Here is a 16,831-nt window from a genome sequence, read left to right as displayed (position 1 = left end):
TGCCGCTGTTTGCTGACATTGTGTCTGTGGCTGAAATGAAAATTATTGATGCCTCCGCGCAGCGTGCACACACAAAGCCAGGCATATGATGCAGCCATACCAGGCAACCAATGTCAATACCTGTTCTAGAGGGATTGTGAATTAAACCAATAACGTTACCCGTTTTCTGAACAAGCACTCTCCATCAATGGTTTTGTTTTGAAGGATAAAAAAGCAAAAATTGCTGTACTCGGTTGAGACCAACTAGAACATTTGGTGAGACCAATGACCAAGTCCAAGACAAGTCCGAGTGCAAATACCAACGAGTCCAAGACAAGTCATAGACAATAGAAAAATGTCTCAAAACCGGACTTTAGTACTACAGCACTGCCCCGAGGTGGTGGAGCAGATATGGAGGGTGTTTGGCCAGGCAGAAGTGGATCTGTATAAGTCTCAAGAGACCACACACTGTGCGTTATGGTTTTCCCTCACGCATGCTATGGTGCAGATATGGCCGAGGCTACGTCCGTAAGCTTTTTCCTCGATCGTTCTGCTCCTGGGAGTTCTGGAAAGAGTTCGCCATGACAAGGTCTGTCTTTTCTTAATAGCCCTGCTGTGTCTGGGCCGAGTATAGTTCTTGGATTTTGTGTCTCTCCTCAACGGCTCTCCTTGGGAGATTCCGGTTAGGAGGGACCTTCTGTCCCAGACAGTGGGTGCAATTCATCACCCCTGTCCAGAGTTGTGGAAGCTGTGGGATTTGCCTCTGAGGGGGCCCAGCTCATAGATTCTAGTTTCTCAACTGAGGTTGTTGAGACCATACTTCACTCCAGAGCTCCCTCCCTGAGGAAACTATATTCCCTGAAGTGGAGAGTGTTCACTTTATGGTGCAGTGGTCATCAGCTGGACCCAGTTAACTGCCCCATTGGTACAGTGCTTGGGTTCCTGCTAGAACGATTAGGTGCAGGGTTATTCCCGTCCACTTTAATGGTTTATGTGGTGGCCATTGCTGCTTACCACATTCCTTAGGGTGATATGTCTTTGGGGAGAGACCCATTGGTAACCTGTTTCCTCCATGGTACCTTGAGGCTGAGGCCTAGAGTTCACACTAGTGTGTCCCTGGCTCCATTTGAGCCTATTTAGGAGGTTCTAGTCAAGTTCCTGACTCTTAAAGCGTTGTTCCTCCTTGCTATCGCGTCTCTTAAAAAAGTAGGAGATTTGCAAGCCCTGTCAGTTGCCCCTTCTTGTTTGGAGTTTGAACCTGGTATGGTGAAGGCATTTCTTCACTCTATTCTTCACTCTTCACTCTTATATTCCTAAGGTCCCCATGAATGTTGCTAGATCTATTGTGCTGCAGGCCCTCTGTCCTCCCCCCCTTTCAGGATCCAGACCAGGAAAGAAATATCTGCTGTGTCCAGTTCAGGCTTTAGATGTTTATGTTGACAGAGATGTTGGCATCTGTTTTCGGTCACCCAGCAAGGGGTCCCCAGCATCGAAGCAGAGGATGAGCAAGTGGATTGTTGAGGCTATCTTATCGCTGTGTCACCCTGCCACACTTCCTGCATGCCTGTCAGCGACTTACTTCATCCTATCAGAAGCTAGAGCTGCTTGGTTTGGGCATGCTTTATAGTTTCCTGGTCATGACGTCACCTGCCTCTGACATCCCGTCACACAATTGGACTGATTTTACACGTACGTCTAAATGCAATCACACAGAGTGTTCCCACAGCATCATTCTCGATGCAGCATATCATTCCCTGTAATTTGTTATATTTATTTGCTTGTTCAGTGTCTTTCTGGTTTTTGGTTCATCCGCTTTTTTAGACTGCCTTTGAAATAATCTAATCTAAAAATGTTTCTTAAAATACAATAATACAAAAAAAATGTTACCACAAAATTGGACCTGACAGCTCAAATTATAAATATATATTTTTTAAGCCTACTGTTCCGAATCGGTGTAAGGTAGGGAGACAGTTTTGAACACTGATGTCTTGTGCAAAAACTTTTTTTTTGTGTGTGTGTGAACAAAATCAATAAATTAAGCTGGGGAAATTGGATGATTTGACATGTAATTGCCTACTGCAGTTACTAGTGCAATGCTTGTTTAACAAGTAAAGACAAGAAAACCACACCGGCATTAAGACAAGAGTCAAGAGTTTACTGTTTAAATATTGCTCAAAAGCTATTAAAAGGACTATAATATATTTGTATAGTTCAGATGTTACTTATACTTACAGCATGTATTTCATGTTTCAGACAAAGAAATAAAGTTATAAAAATTAAGCAACTGTCAGGTTTCAGACATGAGTGAAAAGTATTAATCAAAGCACTTCACTTGCCTTTTACTATGGTACTTGCAACTGGTACCTTGCCGGTAATTAAGTGTGCTTGCTGAAAGCAGCACACTTATTGTTCTTCTTAAGTTTTCTTATTATTATTAAGTGTGCTTGCTGAAAGCAGCACACTTATTGTTCTTCTTAAGTTTTCTTATTATTATTATTAAGTGTGCTTGCTGAAAGCAGCACACTTATTGTTCTTCTTAAGTTTTCTTCTTCTTCTTCTTCTTATTATTATTATTCCCGGGAGAAAAATTTTGGCCAGCTCCTGCGCCTAGGCCCTTTGAGACAGAGACACCGTTCCAACTTTAAAACGTACGGTCAGTAAGTTGCTCGCGAAGATGACATCACGAGTCCATGTCGTTTGTCCGCCATAGTGGATTGAACAGAAAGCGAAACTAAAGTTTCACAGGTCACAAATTTGGTCCGAACTTCACGAAACTAGACGTCCATGATCCTTGGACCAAGCCTCACAAAAGTTACTAGAAGGATTTTTGATTTTCGGAAGCGTTTGCCCGTCACAGCCAAACGAAATCAGCGGCGTAGTCGCCAAAACAGGAAGTAGTTCATATTTCAGGAACGCTGTCACGTATCGAAACCAAACTTTGTACATTAACTCGAGACTCCAATGTGAGGATGTACAAGATAAAAAAAAAAAAAAAACCTTACAAAATTTTTCATTATTTGGCAACCCCCCCCCCCCAGCTATTTGGCCAGCTCCTGCGCCTAGGCCCTTTGAGACAGAGACACCGTTCCAACTTTAAAACGTCCGGTCAGTACCGGTGTAAGTTGCTCGCGAAGATGACATCACGAGTCCATGTCGTTTGTTCGCCATATTGGATTGAACAGAAAGCGAATCTAAAGTTTCACAGGTCACAAATTTGGTCCGAACTTCACGAAACTAGACGTCCAAGATCCTTGGACTAAGCCTCACAAAAGTTACTAGAAGGATTTTTGATTTTCGGAAGCGTTTGCCCGTCACAGCCAAACAAAATCATCGGCGTAGTCGCCAAACAGGAAGTCGTCCATATCTCAGGAACTATGTCACGTATCAAAACCAAACTTTGTACATGAACTCGGGACTCCAATGTGAGGAAGCACAAGATCTGTTTTTATTTTTATTTTTTTTTATATTTCTGGCTAATAGACAAACCCATTTACCTATGTCTATGCAAGAGTTTCACCTCACACTTTTAATGTTAATGCATTTAGACAGTAGGTGGCACTGTTGTATTACATTTCACAGAGCTGCCAAGTCAGTGTATATACTGCATTCATTTTTTCTAGGTTTGTCTTAATAAATGCAGGCATGAATTTCGTTTTTTGCATTGGTCTAATTTAATTATCTTCATTTATTAATATATACAGATTTGTATGCATGAATTGTGCATTTCCAGTTCTCAAAGCAGTTAATAACAAACAAAAAACAAACACTTTATACAAAATACATCATGCTCTTCTTCGCTAACCGAACAAACAATTCATTGTCTGTGGCTGTGTTTGTGCACACGGGAAATATGCTGCGCATAACAATAGAAAACAAGGAGAAACGCGCAGTCACATGCTCAAACAGTGCGTTCCATTTGACCGTAAGTGGACTGCGAAGTGGACTTCACAGGGTTTTCCGCCATCTTAAGTTAGATTCTAATCCGAAGGGAGCAAACATGTTCAGTTCGAAGGGCACTGCGCACGGCATAGGGAATAAGGGAACATCGATACATCACTTCACAGGAAGTGGAGAGCGATGATCACTCAACTGTCATTTCGCGCACCACGTCATCACCAGTCAGAACGGTCATAACTAACGATGGAGGAGTTTACGTATGTGTGTAAGTATTCATACATTTCGCCATTGTTATACAAATGACAGTATTTTAACGGTTATTGTTGTGAATATTACATATACTATTTTTGATGATTATAATTTACCTCAGTGAATGCAGCCAGCTTAACTAGTTTGTGAAGTAAAGTGATTTTATTTTAGGTAGTTGTAAAATAGTGCAATATAATTGTAAATATATAATATAATAATAAAAATTAAAATATGAATGTAGTCCTATATATATTTATGTTATATCATAATCTGCGCGACTCCGTCGTTGACTTTCTTTGATGACATTTGCAGGGCGTTTCAAATGAGCGGTTATTGTCAGTGAAGTCCACTTCAACTGATATACCGTGCTCAGGGAGTAGGGGAGCAGTGAACACTGCGTATGGACCCTGTCGAATGGAACGCACATTAGATGTGTAAAAACAAGTGGAAAGCGCGAGCGCGCCGCTGTCTCCTTTCCACAAGCGCTTGTTCTCCTGTGGCGTCTGTCGTTGCTATGCAACCGTGAACTGCGCTCTCCATGATGACAAGAGCTGTGTCTGAAATCGCTCCCTATCCACTATATAGTGCACTATTTAGGGTGTCGGCCATTTTGTAGTGGTGTCCGAATTCTGAGTGAACGACATCATTCCCTACATTCTTCACTACTTTTACCCACAATCCTCTCTGAATTCGAGTGTACATACGATGTACACTTGCTGAGACACTATTTCCCACAATCCAACACGATAAGGTGATAGAGCGCGAATGAAAAATAAACAAAAATGTCACCATGGCAACGGTGCACGCGAGTTAGAAAACAATCATTTATAAGACCAGACGCCTGGTTATTTATTTATATATACCGTTATATCTATATTTGAATAAACAAATGTGTTGTGTAGTGTTTTGTTCTCTTTTATTTTCACATATAAATGTAAAAAGTAAATAAATATGACAAGCAAGTGTTTTATTATCTTTTTTTTTAATCAAATAACGCAATAAACGTGAAAAATACATACATAAAATTGTTACATATAATTCATACAGCCAAAAAAAGGAAATATTAAAGATGGGTAGGTAATGTTTATGACAAATTGTCCGAGCTCTCTGGCGCGTGATAATTATGTCAGCGTCCGAATTCTTTGCTGATGTAGTGCACTCAACTGCCATTCACTATGTAGGGATTAGTGAATGAGTGAGCGGTTTCAGACACAGCTAAGGAAGTATCAGCAAAAGATTAATAGATTTCTAGCCCTTGCATTAGCTTTACTACTAGATATATTTATGGAGATGAAAAATAATAAGGCGCCCTGTACAGCTATGATCAGCTGTTCGGCCGAGCATTCAATGTTGTTACGCTGCAAGCTGATGGTTCGTTGCTGCCGCGCTCTATCACTCGCACACCATAAAGAGCAAATTGTTTTTTAATGTTTCAATTTCGTGATTAAAATGACATAATTTGGAAGCGGATAATTTCTTCACAAACAGCTCATTATGACTCAATGTTAGAATGCTGCACCTACACTCGATAGTGTGAATAAGATCAGCGCAACGCAGACCACTGCATTGACAGCGTAAAACATATGATCTGTCTACGGCCAGGACTCAGCGGAAGACAGAAAATGCCGGTCCAGCGCTGATTGAGGAATTAAATTAGAAAATAAAAGACAGTTTGACATCTTTTTTCTCGCATCTATCCACTACCTGCTAACGTTAGTGCACTGCACCCGAGCAAGCACACTTTGCAGTTCCTCCGGAAATGCATTTTTTTATGTATTACAATTTTTTAATGTAAAAGGTCTGTAAAAGTCTGACAGTCTATACAACAGTAAATTAACTTAATTACATTTTTATCAGTAGATCAATGCAGTAAATTTGCTTTATATTTCAAATTCTAATAGAATCATTTTTTAACAGATCCTAGAGAATAAAAGTACACAAATATTTATGAATATTCTGGAGGGGAATTTAAAAACTTCATATAATAAAAAGATAAACCTTGAAATGGAAACGTTTAGTCAAAATAGATACTGTCTTGTGGTTACATTTATATCTACCCAATTCACTACATTTAAAATAGCTCTCTAGTTCAAATAAAATTGCTTATTTTCAAATAGACGCATGATAAAGGGTGAGAAATACTTTAAAAAAAATGTAATATAAGATAAAGTGCTACAATTTCCCCCCCATTATTCTCCCTGACAATCAAGGGTAAGAATAGCATGCACAAAATGCCTCTGTGAAAAAGATACATGTGCATTTAAAATAAATAAATAAATAAATAATACAATACAGCAAGGTTTAGAGTTATATTATTAGTTATTGTAAAACAAACAAACAAAAAACATTAAACTAAGGATTCACCTTTTTTCTACACCAAAATTTTACAAACTTTTGTCTTATCTCTTTGGTTTGTAGACCGTATACTAAAGGATTTAGTCCTGGTGGTACAATATGGAACATTATACTAGCTAGTTTCCTGCTGTCAGAGTATTCAGGAAACCGATGGAGAAAAATAAAACTAGCACAAGAAACAAACATGATTATATAAACAGCTATATGAGTGCTACAGGTTTTTATGGCTTTGCTGTTGAGTGATTTGTTTTTGCTGGTTATGCATACAGTAGCAATCTTACCATATGTTATAATTACAGACCCAAGTGAGAAAGTAAAGACAATCACAGTATAAACTATTCCAAAGACATTATTAATGACCACATTTTCACAGGACAGTTTAAACAGTGAGGCATTGTCACAGAAAGGGTTTTCAATGTTAGACCTGCAGCGAGAAAGGCGTACAGTGAGACCCAACAGAATTGACACCATGAATACTGACAGCCCCCAGGCTGATGCTGATAGTTTAACCACCATTTTATTGGTCATTATAGCTGTGTATCGGAGTGGATTACATATAGCTACATATCTGTCAAAGGCCATGATCATCAGCACATAATGGCATGCTACTGCAAATATATGCACAAAATAAGCTTGAATAACACACTCCACGTATGTGATATAGCGCTGTGATGTTTCCCTTAACATGTCCTGCAGCAAGCGTGGCAAAATGACAGTTGTACCTAGTATATCATTTAGCGGCAAGTTACAGAACAGAAAATGCATAGGATGATGTAGATTCTTCTCTGTTGAGATCAGAATTATAAGTCCAATATTGGAGACCATTATAAAGACATAAACCAAAAGAAGCAAGATGAAAACAGGATAAGAAGATTGAGTTGTAACTTTTAGTCCCTCCACGAGGAGAATGCTGTTTGTGAACGTCAGGTTGTCCATTGGCTGCCCTGCACAATCCTATACCTATAGAGTACCTTACCAATAGAATAAAACAATTTTTTTTTAAAACTTGTCATTGTCATTTATAACATTTCGTCAGATACTGCTGCGTTCCACTCTGCATTATATACTGTTTCAAGAAATGTATGATCATTTAATAGTATATTAAATGCATATATCCCAAATGGTTCACAAATGCACATCTTGTCATCTGAACATTTTTATAGTGCAGCACATCATCAGCATGAACAACTCTTGTATCACCACATAGTAAATTGAAAAATCAAAGAACCTGGAAGCTGTTTTTGCTACAAAGTTATGCATTGCATAATTGAGTTGTCTAATAAAACAATACTTACTCAACACCCTGTTATTATCAGGAAAGACAGTCAAGTTTCTAGATGTTAAGTGAAAAACTGTTTACATGCCCTTAGCTTTTATTTTGTTTAACAGTGTTTATGTGATGTCATCATCCCACAGGGGGAAACTTATTTATAGCCCTTGTTGTCATGATCAAAGTCACTGTAATACATATTACACTGTATGTTGTATGCGTGATAATGTATCTGCAAATATTATGATACATTTTAATGTTCTGTTCACCCCAAAATTTTTCTCACTTTCGTATCATTCCAAAACTGTATGACTTTATTCTGTGGAATATAAAATAATATTTTGAGAAATGTTTAGTGGACATCAGTGGGCTTCAATTCTATTTGGTTCACAGCATTGTTCAAAATGTATTTTTTTTTTTGTTCAACAGAGGAAAGAAAGTCAAACAGGTTTGGAATGACAATAGGATGTAATGTTACGAGTAATGAGCAGTTTTTGTTTTAAATTATATTAAAAGAGAATTGTCTGACTAGGTGGTACTTTTTTTTTTATTCCCAAAGATGGGGAAAACCTAAGCTAACCAAACAAGAGTTAACTTAAGTTTTTGTTTTGTTTTTTTAATATAGATAAAATAAAACAGACTTGCAGGACAGTGAAATGTGAAATTCAATTACTACAAGGGTTGGACAATGAAACTGATACACTGGCTAATATATGCCTGGTTTTACAGACAAGGCTTAAACCTAGTCCCATAATAAAATGCATGTTTGAGCTGTCTTCACTGAAAGCAACTTGCACTGGAATATTTTAAAATGTGTCTTGTAAAATGTCTTAAGATGCACACCAGTAATGTTTTATAAAAAAGCTATAAAAGCTTTTAAATTATGTTTATAAAAGCTACTTAAATTTAACTAAGGTCGTTCTGTGTGAAGTCCTTGCGCACACTAAGAAGCAAGCAACCTAGCCCCAGGAGTGGAGAGGTCTAGATCATAAAATCGGACGAATGAATGTGGTGAGGACCAGCCCGCTGCATTACAAATATCCTGAAGAGAATTTAGATGCAGGGCAACCTTTCTTAGGTGACCCGAAGCAGACAAATAATTGCTCTGATTTACGCCACAGGCCAGCTCTGTGAACATAAGTCTCCAAAGCCAGAACGGGACATAACAGATTAAGTTTTTCCTGATCTGGGGTATTAAATGATGGAGGATAAAAGGCCTGCAGCACTATTGGGGCCGCAACATTAGTAGGGACCTTAGGGATGTAACCCGGTCTTGGGTGAAGAAATGCCTTCACCATACCAGGTGCAAATTCCAAACATGAAGGAGCAACTGACAAGGCTTGCAAATCTCCAATTCTCTTGATAGAAGAAATAGCGAGAAGAAATAAAGTTTTTATGGCTCGTTTCCACTGAGCAGTACGGTACGGTACGGTACGGTACGGTTCGGGTCTGTTAACCATGATCTGGCTAGCGTTTCCACTGCCAACAGTACCCTTACTTGATAGGTGTGGTGTTTCGATCGACGTCATTTTCGCGCGAAGAAGAACATAGTAAACTACAATGGATGACATACAGCAGATCTTGTTCTTGCTCCTCGACATGTTTGTCACAAGAAGACAAGCGCCGACATTAGGCTTTTCTCAATATCAAGTACGCAAAGTTTGTACTTGCCATGTGCGACTCCTACATGCAAATGGTACAGCGCGTTCTTAAAAGCGTCACTCAGCTCGCTCTGCTACTCCGGTTGAACTTTTGAAAACAGGATTTAAAGTGCACGTTTTTAGTGGGAGGAGCACACTCTTTTTGTTGTTGAGCCGCAACCCCAACCTCTTTATGTGAGACAGAACGACATCTCAATGCCGAACTGCCATCTGCTCGGACTGAGCTAGAATCAACCAATCGTCGATATAATTTAATACGCAAATGCCCTGGAGTCTCAGAGGAGCCAGAGCTGCATCCACGCATTTTGTAAAGGTGCGGGGTAATAAACCTAGGCCAAAGGGAAGAACCCGATACTGGTATGCAATCTGTTTGAGTGTAAGCATTCTGAACTTGAGTTTCTGAACTCTGCTGTTTAATTGACGCAGATCCTTCTTTGGAACAATGAAGTAACAGCTGTAAAACCCTGACTCTCTGCTGGGAGGAGAAACCCTTTCTATAGCCCCTTTTTGTAGAAGCGTCAGTACTTCCTGCTCCATAACCAGAGCCTGCTCGGAGTCCACCACTGTGGGAAGGAGACTGGCGAGGGGTGTGAGAGAAAGAGAAGTTGTTACAGAAAGCAGCAGGGGTTGCTGAGTCTTCTGGATGAATTCAGGTCTCAGTCAAGCCCAAGATACTAAGAGTAGAATGAGATGCAAAGGCTGGAATAAAGTCAGCTTTATTGACTGCTGACTGACAATTCCACAGACCCACATGAAGAGAGAGAGGTGTGTGTGAGGATGACAGAATGGGACGCAGATAAGCAGTATTGCGCTGCCTTCTGTGAGTGATGAAACAGCATTGTCAAGAGACAACAGGAATGTATTGAAAGCACATGTTGAGTAAGGGTAAATAAGATAAAAGTGTGAAAGGAAAGGGAGAAGAAGATAATTAAGTGCCTTACTGGTGTCCTTGCTCGGTGGAGTCGCACAGGTAGAGTCGATGGTCTTTACCCGAGTCGGTCTTCACATGAGGAGGCTGAACACAAGAGCTGAACCCTTCCACTGACGCTTCCGTGACAGCGCGCAAACTGCATAGATATGCTTTCAAACGCTTGAGAGAGGACAGCTGCCTCGGCCCTCGCAATTAGCAATTTGCGGGCATCTGTGCATCACAATCACCTGATCATCCTGGGGAACTTCAAAATAGCCCCTGGTCATCCCACCAATGAGGGTAGTGAGGGCAGAAGAACCTGCAGAGCGGGTTCTGGCAGTAAAATATGCCTTCCATGACTATGTGAGCTCCTCATACACCTCCGGGATGAAAGGTACTGGGGCAGACTGCGACTGTGAGTGGCGTTCCAAGTCCAGAAACCAATCATCTAACCACAAACACCCGGTGCAGAGTGGAGGGTTCCACTCAAGCCCAATGTTCACGGCCGCCCTGGCAAGCACAGCAGCCATCTCAGCGTCAGGCTCAGTCTGCGCAACCACACCTGATGATTGGGGCCCAAATCATCCTCATCTCGAGCTCTGAATGAGAAATTAAGCTTACACAGAGGAACTGAACTTACACAAACTCATCCGAGAACTCGACCTGAAAAAAAGAGCATACTGGGAAATGGGAGGCCCATGGGTATTCGCCAGCAGCAATACTTCCATTGGTACCCCAAGATCGCCCTCAGCTCTTGCCAACGTGGCCTTGTGCACACCAGCAGTAGGACCGGGACGTCAACTATGGTGACTTTCTGCTTTGTGAACCGCAACAATTCCATGGCCATGCTCTCGTAATGAGTGCATGTTCCATCCACAAAGGTGGTTACAGCATGGTCACGGCCCAAACAACTAATGAAGCGAACGTGGCTGTCTGATGGAGACAGGTATTGACCACGTCTAGTAATACATGGGTGAAAAGGCATCTTTAAAAAGACGTTTTTGTCAGTGTTTGCTCTTTTAGAGGGGAATCTTCTTTTATGGAGAAATTCTCTTGTTAAAGAATATTTTCTTTTTGAAATTTCTGTTTCTTGTTGTTCATTGAAACACCCAAGGGAGCTCTCTTGCACTTAATTGTGCATGTGGTGGAGAGAACTGCTGAAATGTGCCGTACAGGAATCCAACAAAGCTTCTAGGCAAAGGTGAATGGAGAGAGAATCACAGACACGTCTTCTCGGCTCCGAAGAACAAATCTGAATAAGTAAAGCAAGCCATCTCCTTTTATACCCATATGTTCGGGGGAGTAGCATACAAATTCCACTTGCCAATTTGGCATTTTCTGAAGTATCAGAGGTGTTTGGGGCTCCCAAGTGTGACCCCTAGTGTCACTACATCAACACAACATTGAGTCTGTGACAGAAATAGGGAAAGTGAGATTTGTCTTTCTCAGGGGAATTACAACATATTTCTCAAATATTTGTGTGCACAATTAGTAAGCAATTAGATATCTGTGTGTAATACTGACAAGAATAGGTTGCAAGATGAGTTCTGCTGGATTTTTTCCTCATAACTGCAGAAACAACTTAAAAATGTGAAATTATAAATTTTGCTCATACAGGACATTATTTGACACTGTTTTTATTTGTGTACACTCACAATAAAAACAAAACTTTATGCTTTTGTAAAAGAAAGAAAATAAACAGGGTGCGCTTTCAGACGTCTCCGTGAACTTCTACCAAAAAGACTCGGAAGGCAAAATGACGTAAAAAAACATTAATTTATTAACAGCCCAGCAAGCAAGTATTGTGTTATAAAGTTCCCTTTCGTGGTCACTACGAGTTACGCCAGTGACAACAAATGGGGTTTCGCTTAGAAAGCCTCTCACCTTTGAGTATACAAAACGAGCCAATGGCAAGAAAATGCCATGGGTCTGCGGAATTTGCATAGCGTAAGTCCGCCCCACGTCGTGGGTATATAAGGAAGTACGCTGGCAACATGCAGATATGTTTTCGCTTTGGAGCCAAGAGTTCTCTTCACTCCTACAAGCCATTCTGAATCATCTTCACTCTTCGAGATGAGCGGCTCTTCAGTGTGTTGGTGTGATGGCGCGTTCCAGCGAGATCGCTTTGCCTGCTGCTGATCTGTGCAGTGATCTGCCGACAGTGTGTGTGTTTCTCCCTGGGCGCTTCAGCACTCTGCTGAGCTTTTTCCTCTCTCTAAAAGAGCTGCACGCGGCACGTCTTTTTCAAGACGGCTCGCCCGTGTATTTACTGGATGTGGGCATTTGATTCATCTGCCTAACGGTCACGAGCGCTGAGTCATGTTTTCATTGCGGGAACATGACCATCGTGATGTTTATAGATCGAGACTCAATGATCTCCGTGTGAGAGTCCCCTCTGCCACACCACAATCTATCTTTTCCTCGAGAGGGGATACTTTGGCTGCATTTTCTCAGCTCCCCCATGTCCCAGGCTAGGCTCCTCGGCGGTGTGGTTGAGGACTGTAACCTACAGCCTTCGACCACCCAGAAGCAGACTGAGGCCTTCTGCACTAATGGTCATCCGTCCGTGCGGTCTCCTTAGTCTGCTTCCCGCCGAGGCCGCCTCCCTGTCCCCGAGCAGGAGAGGGTTGCAGGAGGACGGCACCGCCTAATGCTTGGCTAGGCACCACTCTTGAGACGGGCGGCTTGCTCGGCAGTGGACCCCGTGGACAAACCTCAGTTTTCTAAGGGCCGGGGTGCCCTTAGAACGAGTTTCTCGGCATGTTGTTGTATCAACAGATGCCTCCACCACGGACTGGGGTGCCATGTGCAATGGACATGCTGCCGCGGGCTCCTGGACAGGACCCCAGCGCCTTTGGCATGTCAATTGCCTCGAGTTGCTGGCTGTACGTCTCGCCCTGCACCGCTTCCGTGCGTTGCTCAGGGGTCAGCACGTACTAGTCCGATCAGACAATACCGCGTCAGTAGCGTACATCAACCGACAAGGTGGTCTGCGCTCCCGCCGTATGTCGCAACTCGCCCGCCACCTCCTCATATGGAGTCAGAAGCATCTGAGGTCACTTCGAGCCATTTATATCCTGGGAGACCTGACGAGACCATTTATATCCCGTCCACTCCCAGTTGGTTCAGCTGATTTGGGATCAGTTCGGGGACGCACAGGTAGATCTGTTTGCCTCTCACGGCTCGTCCCACTGCGACCTGTTTTATTCCCTGACCGAGGGCACGCTCGGCATGGATACACTGGCGCACAGCTGGCCGTGGGGCCTCCGCAAGTATACGTTTCCCCCAGTGAGCCTTCTTGCGCAGACCTTGCGCAAGATCAGGGAGGACGAGGAGCAGGTCATTTTGGTTGCCCCGTATTGGCACAACCAGACCTGGTTCCCCGAACTAGTACTCCTCGCGACAGCACCTCCCTGGCCAATCCCTCTGAGGGAGCACCTCCTTTCTCAGGGACGGGGCACCCTATGGCACCCTTGTCCCGATCTTTGGAACCTCCACATGTGGCTCCTGGACGGGACGAGGCAGGTTTGAGTACCCTACCAACAGCGGTGGTGGCTACCATCACTTCTGCTAGACTAGAGCATCGTCCACGAGACATGCCTATGCATTGAAGTGGAACCTCTTCGTCAACTGGTGTTCTTCCTGTCGTGAAGACCCCACGAAATGCCAGATCAGTGTCGTGCTTTACTTCCTACAGGAAGGGTTGGAGCGAAGGCTGTCTCCCTCCACACTGAAAGTGTATGTTGCCGCTATTGCCGCACATCACGATGCAGTTGAAGGTAAGTCTCTGGGAAAGCACAACCTGATCATCAGGTTCCTGAGAGGAGCGAGGAGACTGAATCCTCCTCGCCCTCCTCTCGTTCCCTCTTGGGACCTCTCAGTGGTTTTAACTGCCCTGCAGATTGCTCCATTTGAGCCTCTGCAATCAGTGGAGCTTAAGTTCCTGTCAATTAAGACAGCGCTCCTGGTTGCATTGGCCTCCATTAAGAGGGTAGGGGACCTGCAGGCATTTTCAGTTGACGAAGCGTGCCTGGAATTCGGGCCGGCCCGGCCTAGATACGTGCCCAAGGTTCCCACCACACCCTTTCGAGACCAGGTGGTGAACCTGCAAGCGCTGCCCTCGGAGGAGGCAGACCCAGCCTTGGCACTGCTCTGTCCAGTACGCGCCCTCCATGCTTACGTAGACAGAACGCAGTGTTCAGGACCTCAGACCAGCTCTTGTCTGTTATGGTGGGAAGCTGAAGGGAAAGGCTCTCTCCAAGCAAAGGTTGTCTCACTTTATAGTGGACACCATTGCTTTGGCTACCAGCAGCAAGGTCGACCGTGCCCCCTTGGTGTGACGGCCCACTCCAGTCAGAGTGTGGCCTCCTCTTGGGCTCTAGCGCATGGTGCCTCGCTAACAGACATCTGCAGAGCTGCAGGCTGGGTGACACCTAACACATTCGTGAGATTCTACAATCTCCGAGTGGAGCCAGTTTCTTCTCATGTACTCGCTTCAACCAGCCGGTACTAGATTCTGCTCAGGTGTCTTCGCTTGCTCGCCATTCCTCTCCACGGACGGGATACGTGCGATATTCTCCTCAGGTGAGCCTCCCCGCAGGTCCTGAGTTCCTCCAGCACTGTCGACGTCAAAGCCAGAGTTATTCCACTGGCAGCTTTCGCGCTTGGCTAGGTGCCTCCATGTGCATGGTTCCCCCTCTGGGCGACCCTCACATGTGTATTTCCACTGTAAGCCTCTCTGAGCATGTGTCTTTCCCTTGGCAAGCCACCTTGCCACCCCTGGGGTTGAAATATTCCACCTGCGGCTGGACACCCCAGTGATACTCCATATGCAGCCCCTCCGGGTCATATGTGTATTCTTAAGCCTTGCATATTTACGCTGAGATATGCTTCCATGGTGTACCTTGGTATTCCTGTGTTAAGTAGGAGTCCTTCGTCCGTGCTAGCCTCACGACAGGGATCTCAGACTTACGTAGGGCACTGGAAGACAGCCGAGGTGGAGTGGTGAACGTTAGACTGGGAACCCCATTCGTCGTCACTGACGTAACTCGTAGTGACCACGAAAGTGAACGTCTCGGTTACGTATGTAACCCTTGTTCCCTGAGTAGGGAACTGAGACGTTACGTCTCCCTGCCACTTCCGCTGTACCGCTGGAACACCGGAGTTCAGTCTCGGCTCCTCAGCGAAAAAACATATCTGCATGTTGCCAGCATACTTCCTTATATACCCACAACGTGGGGCGGACTTATGCTATGCAAATTCCGCAGACTCATGGCATTTTCTTGACATTGGCTCGTTTTGTATACTCGAAGGTGAGAGGCTTTCTAAGCGAAACCCCATTCGTCGTCACTGACTTAACGTCTCTGTTCCCTACTCAGGGAACGAGGGTTACATACGTAACAGAGACGTTCTTTAGCGTAGGCCCCGTCCGTAGAGCGCAACCCAGGGGTAACGGAATCTGCATTTCCTGCCTGAAGACGAAGGCAAGGGCGCAGCCGACCCCCTGGCAGGTATGGTCAGGGACCATCCTGGTGGTGGTGGGGAGGATTTAGGTGAATATAGGCATCAGCATCTGCAAACTCAGTATGTGTAAGTACCAATCTTTTATACTACAAGTATTAGAACATGATTGGTTAGATGTGAAGGTAATAAGTGATGTAACAATTGAGTCTTCCTGGCAAGAACTTATGCTAAAGCTTTCATATCTTTCTGAAACGCATCACAAAAATTAAATCTGAAACTCAGCGAATACTTGCCACACAGACACGAGATGTGTCGGTAACGCTTTAGATTACAGCCCGGAAAGTACTGCATAATTAAGACGAATCACTTCAGAAGACATTGATCCATCCATTATAATTGTATGGATTGCTGCAGTTATTGCAGTATGTGCTGTTTGATGCTCCAACTTTTAACACGAGCTTGCATGATATGTATTCCCAGAGATGTATTTTTTTTTATTTTTCTAAAAACCTTAATTTGTGTTAATCTGAAGAAGAAAAGTCATATACATCTTGGATGGCATGAGGGTACAGTAAAAGATGAGTAAATGGTGAGGACGTAATTCTGGGTGTACTGCATTTTCTTTTAATACATAATACAGAATAGCAAGAGACATGATTTTTTTTTTCAGATTAATCAGTGTAAAGAAAGAAAAAGAAGAATAGGAACAAAAGGAAGAAGCCAAGCAAGAGAAAAAAGGGGGGGACAAAACATGCTACTTTCTGTCAAGACTTTTCTGTCAAGAAATTAATTGTTGATTTAAAAAAAAAATAGTTTTAAATGAAAAAGAAGTGTTGTAAATCTGTTTTGAATTAAGTTGTTTTTCAAATAAAGGTTTCAGAGTCAGTGATATGAGATTGTGTAAACAATAAGCAATAAATTAAGAAACATGCAAATTACAGGCTTTCAGACAAGTAAACACAATAGAACAAAGAAGCAAATTAAATAGTGCTTTAATTTTGTTCAGATATGTGTAGCCTATACAAGTAAGAAATAATAAACAGAATA

At 43.0% G+C, this 16,831-nt stretch overlaps 1 protein-coding gene across 1 annotated transcript; it reads right to left on the bottom strand.

Moving 5' to 3' along the window:
• Positions 1–6,477: 6,477 nt before the first annotated feature.
• On the bottom strand, positions 6,478–7,416 carry LOC311097981 (olfactory receptor 8G17-like; the record flags this gene model as incomplete). The annotated part of the gene is made up of 1 exon (XM_084137986.1): positions 6,478–7,416. One exon carries the CDS (start codon positions 7,414–7,416, stop codon positions 6,478–6,480), a length of 939 nt encoding a protein of 312 aa, XP_083994112.1.
• Between the last annotated feature and the right edge of the window lie 9,415 nt (positions 7,417–16,831).

The sequence above is a fragment of the Abramis brama genome, assembly GCF_963993115.1.
Source record: "Abramis brama genome assembly, chromosome: 15".
Taxonomy (NCBI): domain Eukaryota; kingdom Metazoa; phylum Chordata; class Actinopteri; order Cypriniformes; family Leuciscidae; genus Abramis; species Abramis brama.
The sequence above is the reverse complement of the archived record's forward strand: the minus strand, read 5'-3'. Positions and strand labels throughout refer to the sequence as shown.